A 16,116-nucleotide genomic window follows, 5' to 3' on the forward strand; every position below is an offset into this window, starting at 1 on the left:
ACTGTCCTGGAACTATGTACAGAGAGGTCTGGTCTTGAGCTCAGAGGTCTGTGTAGTGTTGTCTTCTGAGTGCTGGATTGAAGGCGTGCACTGCCACATGCCCTGCGGCTGTCTTAGGACTGACCCTGGCACATGAAGGATGCTCATGGTGTCACGGGAGAGACAAGTGCTCTGCCACTAAGCCACACCCCCAAGCCATCGGTGAGAATTTTAGATAGGCTATCCATAACTAAACCAAATCTACCACAGGGTTCCAGGCAGGTGTTATGTCTCCAAGATGTGCCTGCAGCTCCGAATGCAATGATTTCTTCAAGTATTTTCCACCATAGGATTTGTAACTGTTTGTGACTCTTTGTGAGTTTAACATCACACGCCCACCTCATCATCTCCCTGTCCCTTCATAGCCACCCTCAGTCCTACAACCTTCCCACCAAAAGAAAAGAAGAACGAAGATAAATAAAACAAGACAAAGCATAGAAAACGTGTGTCTGTCCGGCAGTACACCCCTCTGTCCACACAGCTTTACTTGCAGATGTTAATTACAGTGAGTGACTTCTGCCACACCATCAATACTAAGACCTCACCGGGACTCTCCTCAGTTATCCTGTTGTTGCCTGTGTCATGGAGATCCTGCAGCTTTGGATCAGCAAGGCTGGCCCTGTCACGTGCCCCAGCTGTTCACAGATGAGATAGTCTGGGCTGGGGCAACTCAAAGCCCTGGATCCCAAGTCCATCCATAGATTTTTTTTGACTCAGTAGATGTGAAGCCTGCAGACAGTGAGGACAAACCTACATTACCCTGGAACAGTGAGGCCGGCCCCTTAGCACTGGCTTCTTTCTCACTTCCTTTCTCTTCCCATGGCTTCTGCAGGCAGGCAGGACCTGGATCTCCCCAGGCTGTACCCAGAGCTGTAACTGCATGGGAGGAAACATCCAATGCAGAAATTTCCAGTGTCCCCCAGGGACTTACTGCAAGGACAGCAATGACAGCACCAGTAACTGTGCCAAAATCAGTAAGGGGGCCTGGGAGAAGGTGGGGAGGGTGTGCGTGGCTGTGGGGATCAAAGGCAGGGCAAGAAGGAGCTTAGTTCCAGGGCTCAGAGGTTGGGATACTAGGTACCACAATGTACCTGGATTCTCACTGGTTAGTCTTCTTCATTTAGCTGGGAGATCATTCTTATTACTTTGCTAAGGGCTTGATACACATCCCATGCTCAGTAAATTTTCTCAAAATTATTAACAACAGGGGAAAAAAGCCTGAAGCTCTGTAATCCAGTAATCCTAATATCCTTCCACCCCATAGCTCTGCAATGTCCCGCCCACAGCCACTACACGAACTGCCTTCCAGCATGTCTACCTTCCTGTACTGATCCGGATGGCCACTGTGAGGTCACCAGTCCCAAAGTCCCGTCTCCCTGCAAGGAGGGCTGCCTCTGTCAACATGGCTATGTGATGCATAATCACAAGTGTGTACTCCAAATCCACTGTGACTGCAAAGACGCCCAGGGTGGCTTCATCCTGGTGAGTGGGTGTGGAGATGGGATTGGGGGCACCAGGTCAGTGGGTCAGTTGCTTTTTTATGCAAGTATGAGGACCTGAGTCTGAATCTCCACAACCCACTGTAGTGCATGTTACTTGTGGGCTAGCACTCACACACAACACCACACACACATACACACACACACACACACACACACACACACACGCACACACACACACACACGCACACACACACACACACACGCACACACACACACACACGCACACACACACACACACACGCACACACACACACACGTTGTACAGTCTTTATAAAGATTTCTTTTTATGTGTGCGAGTGCGTGCATGCATTCTGCCCTTGTGTATCACCTGAGAACCTGGTGCCCACAGAGGCTAAAAGAGAGCACTGGATTCCCTGGGACTGGAGCTGCAGGAATTGTAAGTTGCCATATGGGTGCTGGGAATTGAACCTAGGTCTTCTACAAGGCTCTTAACAGCTAAGTCATCCTTGTAGTCATAGAAAACATTTTAAAAGTTGAACTGGGACCACTTTCTCCTCCCTCCTTTCTCATTCTCTCTGCCTGGAATGATTCTGACTGTCTGGCCCTTGAGTTTGAACGTGGGTCAGGTTCTGGAACAGGATAGGCAAATATTCTACCACTAGACCACACCCCCAGTCCATCCATGGAAGAGTTTACCACCAAGTCACACCCAAGCCTCAAACTGCAGGATTCTAGGCAGGTGAGTTGTGTGACTGAGATATGCTCAGAGGTCTCTGCTGAGGATTTAAGAGAGTGAGCTGACAAGCCCCCTTTCCATGTACAGTTCCTTGTCAAACACCCCCTCTGTCCTCACTTCCTTTCTCTCCCTGTGGCTTCTGCAGGCAGGCACGACCTGGATCTCCAGCGACTGCACCCAGAGCTGTACCTGCATGGGTGGGCTTGTCCAGTGTCACAACTTCACCTGCCCCCCAGGGACTCAGTGCCTGCACAGTAACTGTTCCAGAATCAGTAAGAGGGCGATGGAGGAAGTGGTGGGTGTGCTTATAGCTGAAGGGATCAGACAGGGCAAGAGAGGGCTTAGTCCCCTGGCCTTGGAGGTTGAAAATAGGAAACACCACAATATAGAGAAATTTGGGGGGGCCTCTCTGGACTGTGTCCCTTTTCAATACTGTTCTCTCAGTGGTTAGGTTCCCACATTGACTTGGGAGATATTCATTTGTTCTTTCTTTAGGGCTGGTACCCAGCCCATGCCCAGTAAATGAATGCTGAATGGCTAACAGAAGGAAAGACAAAAAAAATAAAGAAAGAAAGAAAGAAAGAAAAGAAAAAAGAAAAAGAAAAAAAGGAAAAAGAAAAAAAGGAAAAGGAAAAACAAGTTGTGTTGGTCATTCATCCCAGTTTGGTTTCTGCAGCCCTGTGTCTTTGGGCCCCTCTGTCCTCTCTACCAACAATGCTCTCTCTTCCCCCACAGCTGCCCAGTGCCCACCCCACAGCCACTACACTGACTGCCTTCCTCCCTGTCCTCCATCCTGCTTTGACCCAGAAGGCCTCTGTGGGGGCACCAGCCCAAGGGCCCCCTCCACCTGCAGGGAGGGCTGTGTCTGTGAACCTGGCTATGTGCTGAGTAAGGACAAGTGTGTGCCCAGAACTGAGTGTGGCTGCAAAGACGCCCAGGGCGCTCTGATCCCGGTGAGTGGGCACAAAATGGAAGACTGGTGGGCCTGGGCAGATGGCTCAGTGAGTAAGGACCTGGTTCAGCACAAGTATGAGGACATGTTTGGAATCTCCACAGTTCAGGGAACTGTTTGCAGGAAGTTTATGACATCCCAGGCTTTTATGTGAGATGGGAGGCCGAGACAGGTAATGCCCCAAAATTTAGGGACTTGATAGTCTGATGCTATCAGAATGTGTGAATATAAGGTGAAATGTGAGTACCAACACCCAAGATTTGTCCTCTGACCTCCACATATATGTGTGCTATGATTACACACAGAACACATGCACGCATGCATCCACACACACACACACACACTCACACACAGACACACACTCACACACTCACACACAGACACACACTCACACACTCACACACTTACACACAGACACACAGACACACACACACACACACACACACACATGCACACACGTTAGTTTAAAAAGAAGTAGCATGCAAAGGCCAAGAGAATTTCTGAAACTCATGTGGTTGAAGGAAAAAATTGACTCCCACAAGTCCTCTGACCACCACACATGTGCCATAGCCTGTGCATATGTATGTGCATGTGTGAGCTCACACACACACATACACACACACACACACACACACACACACACACACTCATATTCACACAAAATTTTAAAAATTCTGTCAAAGTGAGATTGGCAGCCGTTTCTCCTTTCCTCTGCTTTTGTGCGTCTGAGCCTCCCTGTCCTGCCCCATGTGTATCACTAGGCTGGTAGTATGAAGCTTGGCGTGGCCAAGGCAGTGCATCTAACCACACATCTCCCTACATGTTTATTACTTGGGAACTCAAGGCATGTACTCAGCAGCTTTGCACTGTAACTAAGCTATGTTCGCAGATAGACCCCTATAGGAAATTCCTAAGCCACAGTTATACCTCTGAGCCACAATCCTCATTAAGGAGTCTAGGCAGGGGCTATACCACTGAGCCACGCCCCCAGCCTCTAAAGGGGTTTCTAAGTAGGCACAATCCTACTGAGATAGACCAAAACTCCCAGTCGTAACAGTTTTTTCCAGTATTTCCCTGTGATTGCTTGGTTCTACAGAGTGAAACCTGTTGACAGAGAGGACAATGTGAGTCCTCCAGACAGGGCATAAAGCTATCTCTCCAGAACTGCTGTCTCTGTCTACTTGTTTTCTCTCTCCATGATTTCTGTGTCTGTAGGCAAACAAGACCTGGCTCACCAGAGACTGTACCCAGAACTGTACCTGCAAAGGAGGGGACATTCATTGCTCTAATTCCAAGTGTCCCTTGGGGAGTGAATGCAAGGACAGTATTGATGGAAGCAGCAGCTGTGCCAAAATTGGTAAGGAAGTCATGGGAAAATAGAGAGGGTGTGTTCGGGATCTATCAGACACAGGGCAGGAAGGGCCTTAGTCTTCTGGGCCTAAGAGGTTGGGACACCAGGTGCCACAGTGGAGAGGCATCTGGGCGCCTGCAGCAGGGTCTAACCTTGGTGTCTATTTCCCAGGGGTTGGGCTCCCATATTAACTTTAGAGACACATTTTTTTCCTTCTCTTAGGACTTGGTACACAGTTGGTGCTCACTATGTGAATAAACTTGTTATTCTACTGAGCCTAGTTTCTTAATTTCCTACTCCCTTAGGCTCTCTCAAGCCCTGTGCGCTAATCTCGTATCCTTGTACCCCATAGCTCTGCAGTGCCCGGCCCACAGCCAGCACACCAACTGCCTTCCCTCTTGTATCCCATCCTGCTCCAACATAAATGGCCGCTGTGAGGTCACCAGCCTCAAAAGTCCCTCTACCTGCATAGAAGGCTGCCTCTGCCAGTCCGGCTTTGTGTTTGATAAGGACAAGTGTATACCCAGAATTCAATGCAGCTGCAAAGACTCCCAGGGTACCCTCATTCCGGTAAGTGGGACATAGAACCTGGGAGTGGCGGCTCCTTCCTTCTTCCCTCTGTCCCATGAGCCTGGGATGCACTCTGCTATATCACTGGCCCTGGAGTAGTTTAGACCCAGAAGCAGGCTGGGAAAATGCTCTATTGCTGAGCCACGTTCCACCCCATCACTGGGATATTCTAGACAAATACTCTTAAGGCAGAAACCTGTTCCCATCTTCTTCCTAGTGGTGTCTGCATAGGCCCTCTACTGCTCAACAGCTCTGGATGCAATCTTTTCCCCACACTCCCGCCTGTCCACAGTTGACTCAATAGATCAGGACCCTTCAGACAGGAGGCTGCGCCTGTCTCCTTATACCTAGCCCCTTTGTCCTTACTTTCTGCATCCTCCTGTGGCTTCTGTAGGCAGGTAAGAACTGGATTGCCATGGGCTGTTCCCAGAGATGTATCTGCACGGGAGGACTTGTTCAGTGCTACGACTTCGAGTGCCCCTCAGGGACCAAGTGCCAGGACGTCGAGGATGGCAACAGTAACTGTGTTGAAATCAGTAAGGGAGAGGTGCAAAGACTGTCCCTGTGACTGGGAAATCAGGGCAGGGCAAGGAGCTTAGTCCCCTGGGCCTAAGAGGTCAGGAATAGGACGCAATGTGGTGAGAAGGGAAGCTGGGGACCATGGCTAGGCTGTGTCCCTTCAGTGTTAGTCCCTCAGTGGTCAGCATCTTAGTGCATGTCTGTGACTATGATAAATTAATGCAATAGAAAGCAACTTGGGGACAAGGGCTGTGTCCGCTCACAGTTGCAGTACCAGTCACCCACTGTGGGAAGTCAACATCAGGACCACAGGCACAGTGGAGAACAAGGAGCAGGGCGAGCTTAGCACTCGGCCTGCTTCCTCCACTGTATTCAGTCCTGAGCCAAACCCAGGCCATTTTCCCTTCCACGGGGCACCAGATCTGCCTATGCCAATGGAAGTAGTCAAGCCAGTTCCCCACAAACATTTTCATGGACCAGTCTGACCTAGACAATCCCTGATTAAGACTCTTCCTACATGATTCTACATTGCATCATGTTGAGAGTTAAAGCTAACTGTGAGAAATAGTGCCCCGTGTTATCTTGGGAGATCTACCTTTTCTCACTTTCTTCTCTCTGGGGTCCCCATGTAGACCTTGTCAGTAAATGCTTGCCAAACAGTTGCTTCTCAGTGTCAGTTTCTCACAATGAGTTGAGAAAAACCTTTTTCCCCCTCTGGGCTTGGCACACAGTCCACGAAGCAGTTGATGTTTGCTGAATGAACAAAAGAAGGAGACCCCTGGCTTCTGTTAGCTCTTCTGCCCTGTCTCGTCTCTGTAGTCCCCACGTCCTTGGGGCCCTCTAGACCTCTCCACTCACCTTGCTTTCCCTCCATTACACAGCTGTGCAGTGCCCCACCCACAGTCACTACTCCAAATGCCTTCCCTCCTGCCTGCCTTCCTGCTCGGACCCAGAGGGCCTCTGTGGGGGCACCAGCCCCAGAGCCTCCTCCACCTGCAAGGAGGGCTGTGTCTGTCAGGCTGGCTATGTGTGGAACAACAGCAAGTGTATCCCCAGCAGTGAGTGTGCCTGCAAGGACGCCCATGGTGTTCTCATCCCGGTGAGTAGGTGTGGAGAGTGGGGTTGGTGAGGGCTAAGGACATGGCTCAGTGTGTGAGGACATGTCACTAGGCGGGTTATTCTGTGTCTCTGATCCCAGAGCTCCTGCTGAAGTACAGGAGGTGCAAACAGGACAACCCTCAGAAACTTGCAGGCTAGACATTCTGTTGTACATCATAGTGGTGAGCACCACCAGAACCAAGATGGGAGAGAGAAGGGAGACAGACAGACAGACAGACAGACACAGAATGAGAGACTGTTTCAGTGCAAGAACCAACACCTGAAAATGTCCTCTGGCTTCAGGAATATGTGCAGATTCACACACATACTCAAATACAAATGTGTGTTTTTTTTAAAGTGGGTTTGGGCTGGAGAGATGTCTCAGTGGTTAAGAGCACTGACTGTTCTTCCAGAGGTCCTGAGTTCAATTCCCAGCAACCACATGGTGGCTCACAACCATCTGTAATGGAATCTGATGCCTTCTTCTGGTGTGTCTGAAGACAGCTATAGTGTACTCACATAGAACAAATAAATAAATAAAATTTTTTTTTAAAAAAAAAAAGTGGGCTTGGGAACCATTTTCTCCTTTTCTCTGTCTTGCCATGTGATGTTTCCTATCTATATGCTCGCTCTGCAGCTGACGGTTGGTTAGTTCGTGGCATATGCTAGGCCAGTGCTGAACCATACTCCATCTCCCTGCTTGGGGTTCTAGACAACTGCTCTATCCCTGAACCACATCCTCATCCCTTCTCTAGAGGGCTGTAGGCAAGTGCCCTATCACGGAGCCAAGCCCTCTGCCACTTACTCTTTGGGTATCGTAGCAAGCTAAGGTATGCCTACAGCCAAAGTGGCAATTGTTTTAAAAACATTTTCCACCCACCGTTGACTGACTCAATTGACACAGAGCCTGCAGACAGGGATAACAACCGTAAGTCCCTCAGACAGCGGCTACACACAGGGCTGTGCTCCTCACTTCTGCCTCTACAGGAAGGTGAGACATGGCTCTCCAGGGGATGTACCAAGAGCTGCACCTGCGAGGGAGGGACTATTCAGTGTCACGACTTCAGATGCCCAACAGGTTCCTATTGCAAGGACAATAAAGATGGTGGCAGTAACTGTGTCACCTACGGTAAGGAAACTGTAGGTTAGGAATATGTGCTCATGGTTGGTAGAATCAGAATAGGGTAAGAAGGAAATTAGTTCTCTGGGAAAACACACACACACATACAGAGACACAACCAGACATGCACACACACACACACACACACATACAGACACATAAATAGATACATACACACAGAGAGACACACTAACTGGCAGACATACAGACACATACACAGATACACACAGAGAGACACACACAGACACAACTAGACAGGCGCACACACACACACACACATACACACATACAAACAGACACATACATAGGTACATACACACAGAGAGGCACACTAACTGACAGACATATACAGACACACACAGACACATACACAGATACACACACAGAGACACAACCAGACATGCACACACACACACACACACACACACACACAGAGTCAATGCTCAGTAAATGTTTCCTGGATGAATAACAAAAGGGGCAGGGAAACAGAACGTTTCTTAGTTGTTCTGTGCACCCTGTTTAATGTGGCTTCTGCTTTCTTGGGCTCCCTCTGGTTCTCCACACTAATGCTAATGTTCTTCCACCCAAAGCTCTGAAATGCTCGGCCCACAGCATCTACACCGACTGCCTTCCCTCCTGCTCGCCTTCCTGCTCAGACCCAGAGGGCCTCTGTGGGGGCACCAGCCCTGAAATTCCCTCCACCTGCAGGGAGGGCTGTGTCTGTGAACCTGGCTACCTGCTCAATAAGGACACGTGTGTGCACAAAGACCAATGTGACTGTAAAGACATCAAGGGTGATGTCATCCCGGTGAGTTGGTGTGAAATGTGGGGTTGGGGGCCAATCTCTGCCTTTCTCAGCCGTGGATGCTCCTGTTTATAAGGCTGACCCTGGAGTATGAAGGCTGCTAGGATGCAGACTGGATTTTTTTTTCTTTTTAAAGACAAGGACCCATACAGGTCAGGTTGGTCTCAGACTTACTGCATAGCCAAAGATGACTTTTGAGTTCCTGATTCTCCTGCTTTTGCCTCCTGAGAGCTGGGGTGACAGGCTGTTCTACCACCCCTAGGTTATGTGGTGCTCAGGGCTTTGTGCACCATAGACAAGCACCTTACTGTTGTGGTGATATAACTGGTAACCTTTTAACCCACGCCAGTGTTGGCACCATTAGGACCACATGGCACATGCAGACCCGGCTGCTACTCTGCCATGAGGTCTGCAAGCCGCCCTCTCCACTCCGTCCCCTAAAGCAAGTGGTTACCACGCCTGGCACATAGACATCTTGTTCCATGGGCCCTGTGTATTCTCACTCAGTGCAGGCAACAGAGCCGGATCTGCAGGTTCAGCTGCCTCTCAGCCATTGCTCTCACACACTGTCCTCCACAGCCTGGTAAAATCATGACTCAACAATCAATAACTTATCAAACAGACTTATGTATTAAATTCTCAATCCACAACCCCCCCACAATAAGCTTATAATCATTTGACAAAGATGTAAACCACCCACCTAGAAAACAAATTGACTCATAGAAACTCTTAGAAATAATTGTATCTACCCAGTGCCAATTAAGACCACCTGGGTCTAAATCATCTTTAACGGGCTCCATAGTGATTCTTCTTCCTTCCCCTTATCCCCCGCCTTACAAAAACTTTGTCCACACCCCACTCTCCACTGTACTGTACAATGTATTGCCTTGACATCACCCTACACCTTACCAATCGAGACTGGGAATCGTGTCAGAGAATCCCCAGAGCTGACACACCAAGGTGGAGGTGCACAAAACAGGAAGACCCCTGCTGCTCCCTCCTGAGCGGGGTGTGTGACAGGAGCAAGCTGCATGTCCTGGCGCACACCTCGGGTCCTGCTGCTCCAGAGGTGGGAGCAGGAAGGTCAGAAGTGGAAGCAGTGTTCAGATATATAGTGACTTTGATCCGGGCCTGCACTACAAAAGACCTTATCTCAACTAAACCCAGCAAAGGGCCAAGAACAATGTCTTGAGAAGGGATACATGGTACCAAGATGCATTCTGTCTTTTGGAGACAGCCCGCTTCATCAGTTCCTGGGCATCCATGGGAATGGATGTTTTTGGTTCCAGGACACCCTCAAGATACCCACATACAAAGATGTTCAAGCCCTTGTGTAAAATGATGGAGTAGTCCTAGATGTGCATCGTAGTGGGTAGGGTCTGGTGTAGCACACAGAGAGCCCTGGGTTCCGCCCCCAGCACTGCATAAGTCAGGTGTGGTGGTGCACACCTGTCACCCTGGTGCCAGGAAGATAGAAGCAGAGGGTCAGAAATTCAGGACCCTCTCTGACTACAGAGGCAACAGGAGGTCAGCCTGGTCTATAAGAAGCAATGTGAAGGACATCTGGCACCCGTCACCCCTTGTCGCAGGGCAGTTTTGGATGGTGTGGCTGGCTAGGCAGGTATCCACTCCATATGTGTTCCTCCAAAACTTTCCAGTTGGTTGAGAAGCACTGTGTTTTGGAGGGTATACTGTAGCTGGGCTTCCCTGCTAAGAGCCTCCAAGCAAGTTCTCAACCACACAAACAGAACTGGGCAGGTAACTCAGTCAGTGTTTGCTTTGCAAGCTTGAAGGCATCAGTTTGATTCCTAGAACCCCTGTAGGAAAAGCCAGGCATGGGTCAAGGGGATATCTCAGTAGATAAATGCACATCCCACAAGCCCTTTGACCCCAGAAACCCACATAAAATATTAGTGGGAAGACAAAGTGGACTCCTGAGAGAGATGTCCTCTGCCTTCCACACACACACTGTGACATCCACATGCACAAAATCCGTGTGTGGCTTTTTCTTTTTTAAAGTCAGGTGTGGTCGTATTTATTTGTAATCCCAGAATTGAAGAGCTGGAGACTGGCAGATTCCTGAGGTTCACTGGCCCCTCAACCTAGCCTCAACACTTAATGAGAGACCCTGCCTCAAGGAACAAGATGTAACTCCTGAGGAATAAGGAGTTTGGCCTCCACAACATGTGTATGCATATATGTGAAGACACACATGTGAACATGTGCACACATACATCAGTTATAGTATACCATAACACTTCTGTATCTTTCTATAGGTTTCACATAATACTACATGAATTATATGTTATACAAATAATTCTACTGTATTATCTGGGGGGAATAATGACATAAAATACAGGTAGATTTTTCTTTCTGGAACCTAGGGCCCAATTCGTGCTAGGCACTAACTCTATCACTGAGCCACGCCCATAACCACAGATGCAAATTTCTCCAAGTATTTTCCTCCAGTACTTGGTTGACTTAACGGAGCTGGGACCTGTAGGGAAGGGGGCAACGGTAAACCATTCACACAGGCAGCTTTTTACAGCAGCCACCTCTGTCCTCACTTCTGCAGGCAGGCAGAACCTGGATCTCCAGTGGCTGCACCCAGAGCTGTGCCTGCACGGATGGGGTCATCCAGTGCCAGGACTTTGTCTGCCCGTCAGGGTCCCACTGTCAGCACAACGAGGACGGCAGCAGTGACTGCGCAGCCAACAGTAAGGGGGTCGTGGGGGCGTGGAAAGGGTGCCCCATAGCTGAAAGAGTCAGAGGCGGGGCCAGATGAAGGTGATCAGAAGCACCCCGGTGGGGAAGATTCCCAAAGACAAATAACAGGGCTGAGGTCCTTTCCAATGGTCACACTTCTTGACAGAACTGGAAAAATGTACCATCTTTGGGGACCCCTATTACCACACGTTTGATGGCTTCACCTACCACTTCCTGGGCCGTATGAACTACTATCTCATAAAGACAGAGGACAAGCTCCCAAAAGGGATTGAGCCCCTGATCACGGAGGGCCGCAACAAAGTATCCCCCAAAGGGAGCCCAACCTTGCATGAAGTGACCATCACCGTCTATGGCTGTAAAATCCAGCTCCAAGAAGGCCTGGTGGTTTTGGTGAGTAAGAGGCAGGACAGGGCCCGAGGAACCCGAGGGGAGTCCTGTAGGCCACCTGGGGGCTGGCAACGCCTGAGTATCCCACTGTCAGGAAGTTTGATGGAAGTCAGAGTTGGCGTTATACCTTGGAGAAAGGTGACACAGGACAGTGGGACTAAACACAAGGCTGAGAGGAGAGACAGATGGCGGAAGGGTGATGCACATGTGAAAATGGAGCTGGACCACCACAGCGCTGACTGACAGGACTTTCTTTGATACTTATTTAATACTTAAGTATGTGTGTGTGTGTATGTGAGTATATATCATACGTGTATGAGTACCCACAGAGGCCAGGAGAAGGTGTCATACACTCTGCAGGTAAACTTACAGATAGTTGTGAGCAGCCCCACAGGATTCTGGGAAACAAATGCAGGTCCACTAGAGGAGCAGCAAGCACCATTAGCCAGTGAGCCATCTCTCTAGCACCTACACTTACGTATGTCACATGTGTGTAGGAATGGGCATGCGAGTGCCATGGTGCACCTGTGGGACCTGGAAATCAGATGCGGGCCCTCTGGGTCAGTGACAAGTGCCTCCACCCATTGAACCATCTTTTGAGTTTTTGCAAGAAAGGAACTGGGATCCTAAAGGGAGGTCTCTAGACCCTGGGATAGCATCACGGTGTGGTGAGGGGAGTTGGGCAAAGGCAGGTTCAGACAAGCAACGGAAGGTGTGGCCCACCAGGCACACCCTGCAGCTGCAGTCTTCCATTTTAAGGTCAATAGTCAAAAGGTGGCGGTCCCCTACAATCAAAACGAGCACCTGCGGGTCTTCTTGCGGGCTCAACGGCTGCTTCTCGTCACTGACTTTGAAATGGTGGTGGACTTTGATGGAAAGCACAGTGCAGGTAACAGGGATGCCGATGGCGTGCACCCTCGGGAACAGAGACAGGAGGGTCTTCCATGCTAGCCCGGGCTCATAGCCTGTCACAAAGAAACCCAGTCAAACCCGAACCAGAGAAGAAAAGACACTGCAGGGTGCTGTGAGCACAAGTGATCTTAGCAGTAGGAGGTAGACACAGGAGTATCAAGAGTCTGAGGCTAGCCTCAGCTACATAGATGGTTTGAGTCCAACTTGGGCTATAGGTGACCCTGTCTCAAAAAGGAAAACAAAAACTAACCAACCAAAACAACAGCAATTAAAAAATGAAAATAATAAAAGCGGTAACCACGGAGAACAGAAGCCCCGTTTCTGGGATGGCGGATGGAAAGGCGCAGCTCAGACAGGTTGTGGGGAAGAGTCATGCTCGGGATGGGGCTGTCAGCTGGAGGGACACTCGTTATGGTGGGAGGACAGAGTTGAGCTCACTACAGGGCACCTCCTTTTTCCTGCAGTGATCTCCTTGCCTACCACATACCGTGGGCTGATACGGGGCCTGTGTGGAAACTATGACAAGAACCAAGCCAATGATTTCATGTTGCCCAGTGGAGTGGTCACCTCAGATGTCCATGTCTTTGGCAGTAGTTGGGAGGTGAAGGTGATGCATGCCTTCTTTCGATTCCCAAGGTGAGGGCTGGGGATCAGGGAGATGAGCAAGTCTCTCTTTCATTGGAGGCATAAAGGTATGAACATAGGACCTCATGCATACAGCCACTGAGCTGGATTATCTCCTAGCCAGCAAGTCTCTTTTTCATTCCTTTTACTCTCTGGTCCTCAGCACAGAGGCACCTTCTGTTACTTGGTCTATTTACTGACCACTGGGAACAGCTGCTCATTGGAAATACCCATGATGCCCTTGTCCTTCCTCTACGTTTCTCTAGACTGGTTCTTTCTCCTTCCTGAGCCTCACGCAGCCCCTTGCCATCCTTGCTTCAGGGCCCTACCAGAAGAAGAGGGAAGAGATGAAGAGCCTGACCTTCTCCAATCAGAATGCAGCCCAGAGCAGACCGCGCTCAGCAGCAGCACCCAGGCCTGTGGGGTGCTGGTGGACCCCCAGGGCCCCTTTGCTGCATGTCACCAGATTATAGCCCCAGAACCCTTCGAGCAGTAAGTCACAGGCCCAGTACTTACAAGAACGTTCCAGATTCCTGCTGTGGTTTTCTTTTCTGACCTCTGGCTCTGCTGGCTTGGCTCTTTTCTCTTGTGACCTCGTGTCCTACTGACTCCTTCATTCTGTCTGCTGTCTTTCTGCAATCAAATGCCTTACCCCACCCCCCAGTTATACCTCCAACCCACAGACTTTCTGTGTCAGGTTCCAGGCACCTCTTCTCCATTTTTAATGTTTTATTCAGATTTTATTTGGGTCTCATGTAGTCCAGGCTAGTACGTATTTAAAGATGACCTTGAACTTCTGATCTTTCTGCCTCTACCTACCAAATGTTGGGATTATAGATGAGCACCACCCTGCCTGGTTTGTGTGGTACAGGGAATGGAATCCAGAGCTTCTGCATGCTAAGCAACTATTCTAGCAACTAAGCTGCATCCCCATCTTCTTGCTTGTTTCTCTCTCTCTCTCTCCCTCCTTCCCTCCCCCCTCCCCCCTCCCTGCCTCCCTCCCTCCCTCCCTCCCTCCCTCTCTCTCTCTCTCTCTCTCTCTCTCTCTCTCTCCTCCCTCCCTCCCTCCCTCCTCCCTCCCTCCCTCCCTCCCCCCTCTCTCTCTGGATTTGTGGGGGGTGTACACATGTTCATTCAGTGCACATACTATGCACATTTTATGTAGGTCACAAATCAACTTCAAATGCCCTTCTGGAGCCATCCTCCCTGGTTTTTATTTTCTGCATTCTTTTGTGTGAGTGTGAATGTGGATATGAGTTGCCAGGGGACCAGAGTTGAAAACAGGGCATCCTGCCCTGTCGTGTTCTGCCTCGGAGACTGAACCTCTCTCACTGAACCTGGAGCTCACTGATTTTTAGCCAGGCTGAGAGAATGGGACCCATTGATCCTTCTGTGTTCACTGCCCACAGAGCAGTAGCTCTAGGCATGGGGGGGGGGGTTCAAACCCAGATCCTCATCTTGAACAGCAGGTGCTTTTACCCAGTGAGCATCTCCCCAGCTTCTACTGCTGGAACCTTCCTGGTTTCACAGGGTTCCCTGGGGGAAGGCAGTAGTGGGTAATTGGCTGTTGGGGTGGCAAAAGTACCTCACTTTTGCTACATTTTTTTTTCTTTTCTTTTTTTTTTTTTTTTTTTTTTTTTTTTTTTTTAACTCCTTGCTATTTTAAGGTCTAATGCAGCTGACTTCTGGCAATTAACTCCTGCTGTTCAGCAGCAAGGGATTAAGGAAAAAAGGCTTAATTGCTAAGGCTCTTTTCTTTCTGGTTCAGGGGCCCCTCATTGCTGGGCCAGAGGCTTAGCTTTTGTTTTCTCTTCCTGAACCAGAAAGAAGAGAAAAGAAAAGAAAGGAGAGAGAGAGGGAGGGAGGGAGGGAGGAAAGGAAGGAAGGAAGGAAGGAAGGAAGGAAGGAAGGAAGGAAGGAAGGGAGAGAAAGGAGAGTTACCCATGCAGAAAAAAACACACACTCTGGGTATACAGGAAATGACTACACTCCAGTTTCTACTATTGCTTTTAGACAAAAAGCTCCTTGTGTAAGGAGGAATGATCTATCTCATAAACAAAATGTTACATAAACGGAGAGTTACAGAAGGATGCCAATAGTGAGTTAAAGCAGTGGTTCATCCTGTAAGCTCATTATAAGTTCAGAGCGACAGTTTCACACGGCCTTGCTTTGTCATAGTGCACACCTGTGGCCTCATCCTTGGGCCTGACCTAGAAAGAGTGTTTTTCCTTGGTCACAGATATGTTTCAAACCTATTTCTCTTCTATAATAATTGCAAAAGCTCATTGTATTCCTTATTATGCAGTGTTTACTTAGTATTCTATAAGGAGGGACACATTCTATTCTTGATTCTAACTTTATTATGCCTTTCTGGCAAAACAACTAAAATTGTTTCCTTAAACTTTTTTCTTAAAGATATTTGAATCAAATTAGAAACTCTTTAAAGTCATTAATTCATCTAAATAGCATTAATTTATGAAAGTTCATCTTGAAGTTCATCTGCAGGAAATTTCCTCAGTACAGTGGGCTGATGCTATGTAACAGTGACATTTGGCTATGCCACTATTAGGCTATGTAATAGTGACAGGAAAGGCAGCTCACCAGGGAGAAGCAATCCTGGGATGAAGTCTCTCAGGACCCTGCATCTCAGAGCTCACCCACTGCAAGCCATGCAAAATGGTGATCCATCTTCAGAAAACTTGCTTGCATGCCTTGGTCTTTCCTAGATGGCTTCTGACATTCTACCTTGTTTTCTGAGATGAAGTTTCTAACTCTGACCCAAAGCTTATTGATGAGGCTAAGCTGGCCCGGTG

At 49.0% G+C, this 16,116-nt stretch overlaps 1 protein-coding gene across 1 annotated transcript in view; it reads left to right on the forward strand.

Annotated features, from left to right (window-relative positions):
- Positions 1 to 16,116, forward strand: part of ZAN (zonadhesin) — a gene marked incomplete at both ends in the record, with an annotated part of 90,689 nt that overhangs the window by 68,840 nt on the left and 5,733 nt on the right. The window contains 15 exons of the mRNA XM_080941040.1: positions 872 to 1,013; positions 1,304 to 1,521; positions 2,384 to 2,510; positions 2,974 to 3,191; positions 4,406 to 4,547; positions 4,894 to 5,111; positions 5,506 to 5,647; positions 6,512 to 6,729; positions 7,716 to 7,857; positions 8,439 to 8,656; positions 11,229 to 11,370; positions 11,526 to 11,770; positions 12,527 to 12,656; positions 13,144 to 13,315; positions 13,625 to 13,795. Coding sequence (XP_080797166.1) covers positions 872 to 1,013; positions 1,304 to 1,521; positions 2,384 to 2,510; positions 2,974 to 3,191; positions 4,406 to 4,547; positions 4,894 to 5,111; positions 5,506 to 5,647; positions 6,512 to 6,729; positions 7,716 to 7,857; positions 8,439 to 8,656; positions 11,229 to 11,370; positions 11,526 to 11,770; positions 12,527 to 12,656; positions 13,144 to 13,315; positions 13,625 to 13,795 — 2,645 coding nt within the window. The remainder of the gene's footprint in view (positions 1 to 871; positions 1,014 to 1,303; positions 1,522 to 2,383; positions 2,511 to 2,973; positions 3,192 to 4,405; positions 4,548 to 4,893; positions 5,112 to 5,505; positions 5,648 to 6,511; positions 6,730 to 7,715; positions 7,858 to 8,438; positions 8,657 to 11,228; positions 11,371 to 11,525; positions 11,771 to 12,526; positions 12,657 to 13,143; positions 13,316 to 13,624; positions 13,796 to 16,116) is intronic.

This window comes from Micromys minutus, assembly GCF_963924665.1.
Source record: "Micromys minutus genome assembly, chromosome: 29".
Taxonomy (NCBI): Eukaryota; Metazoa; Chordata; class Mammalia; order Rodentia; family Muridae; genus Micromys; species Micromys minutus.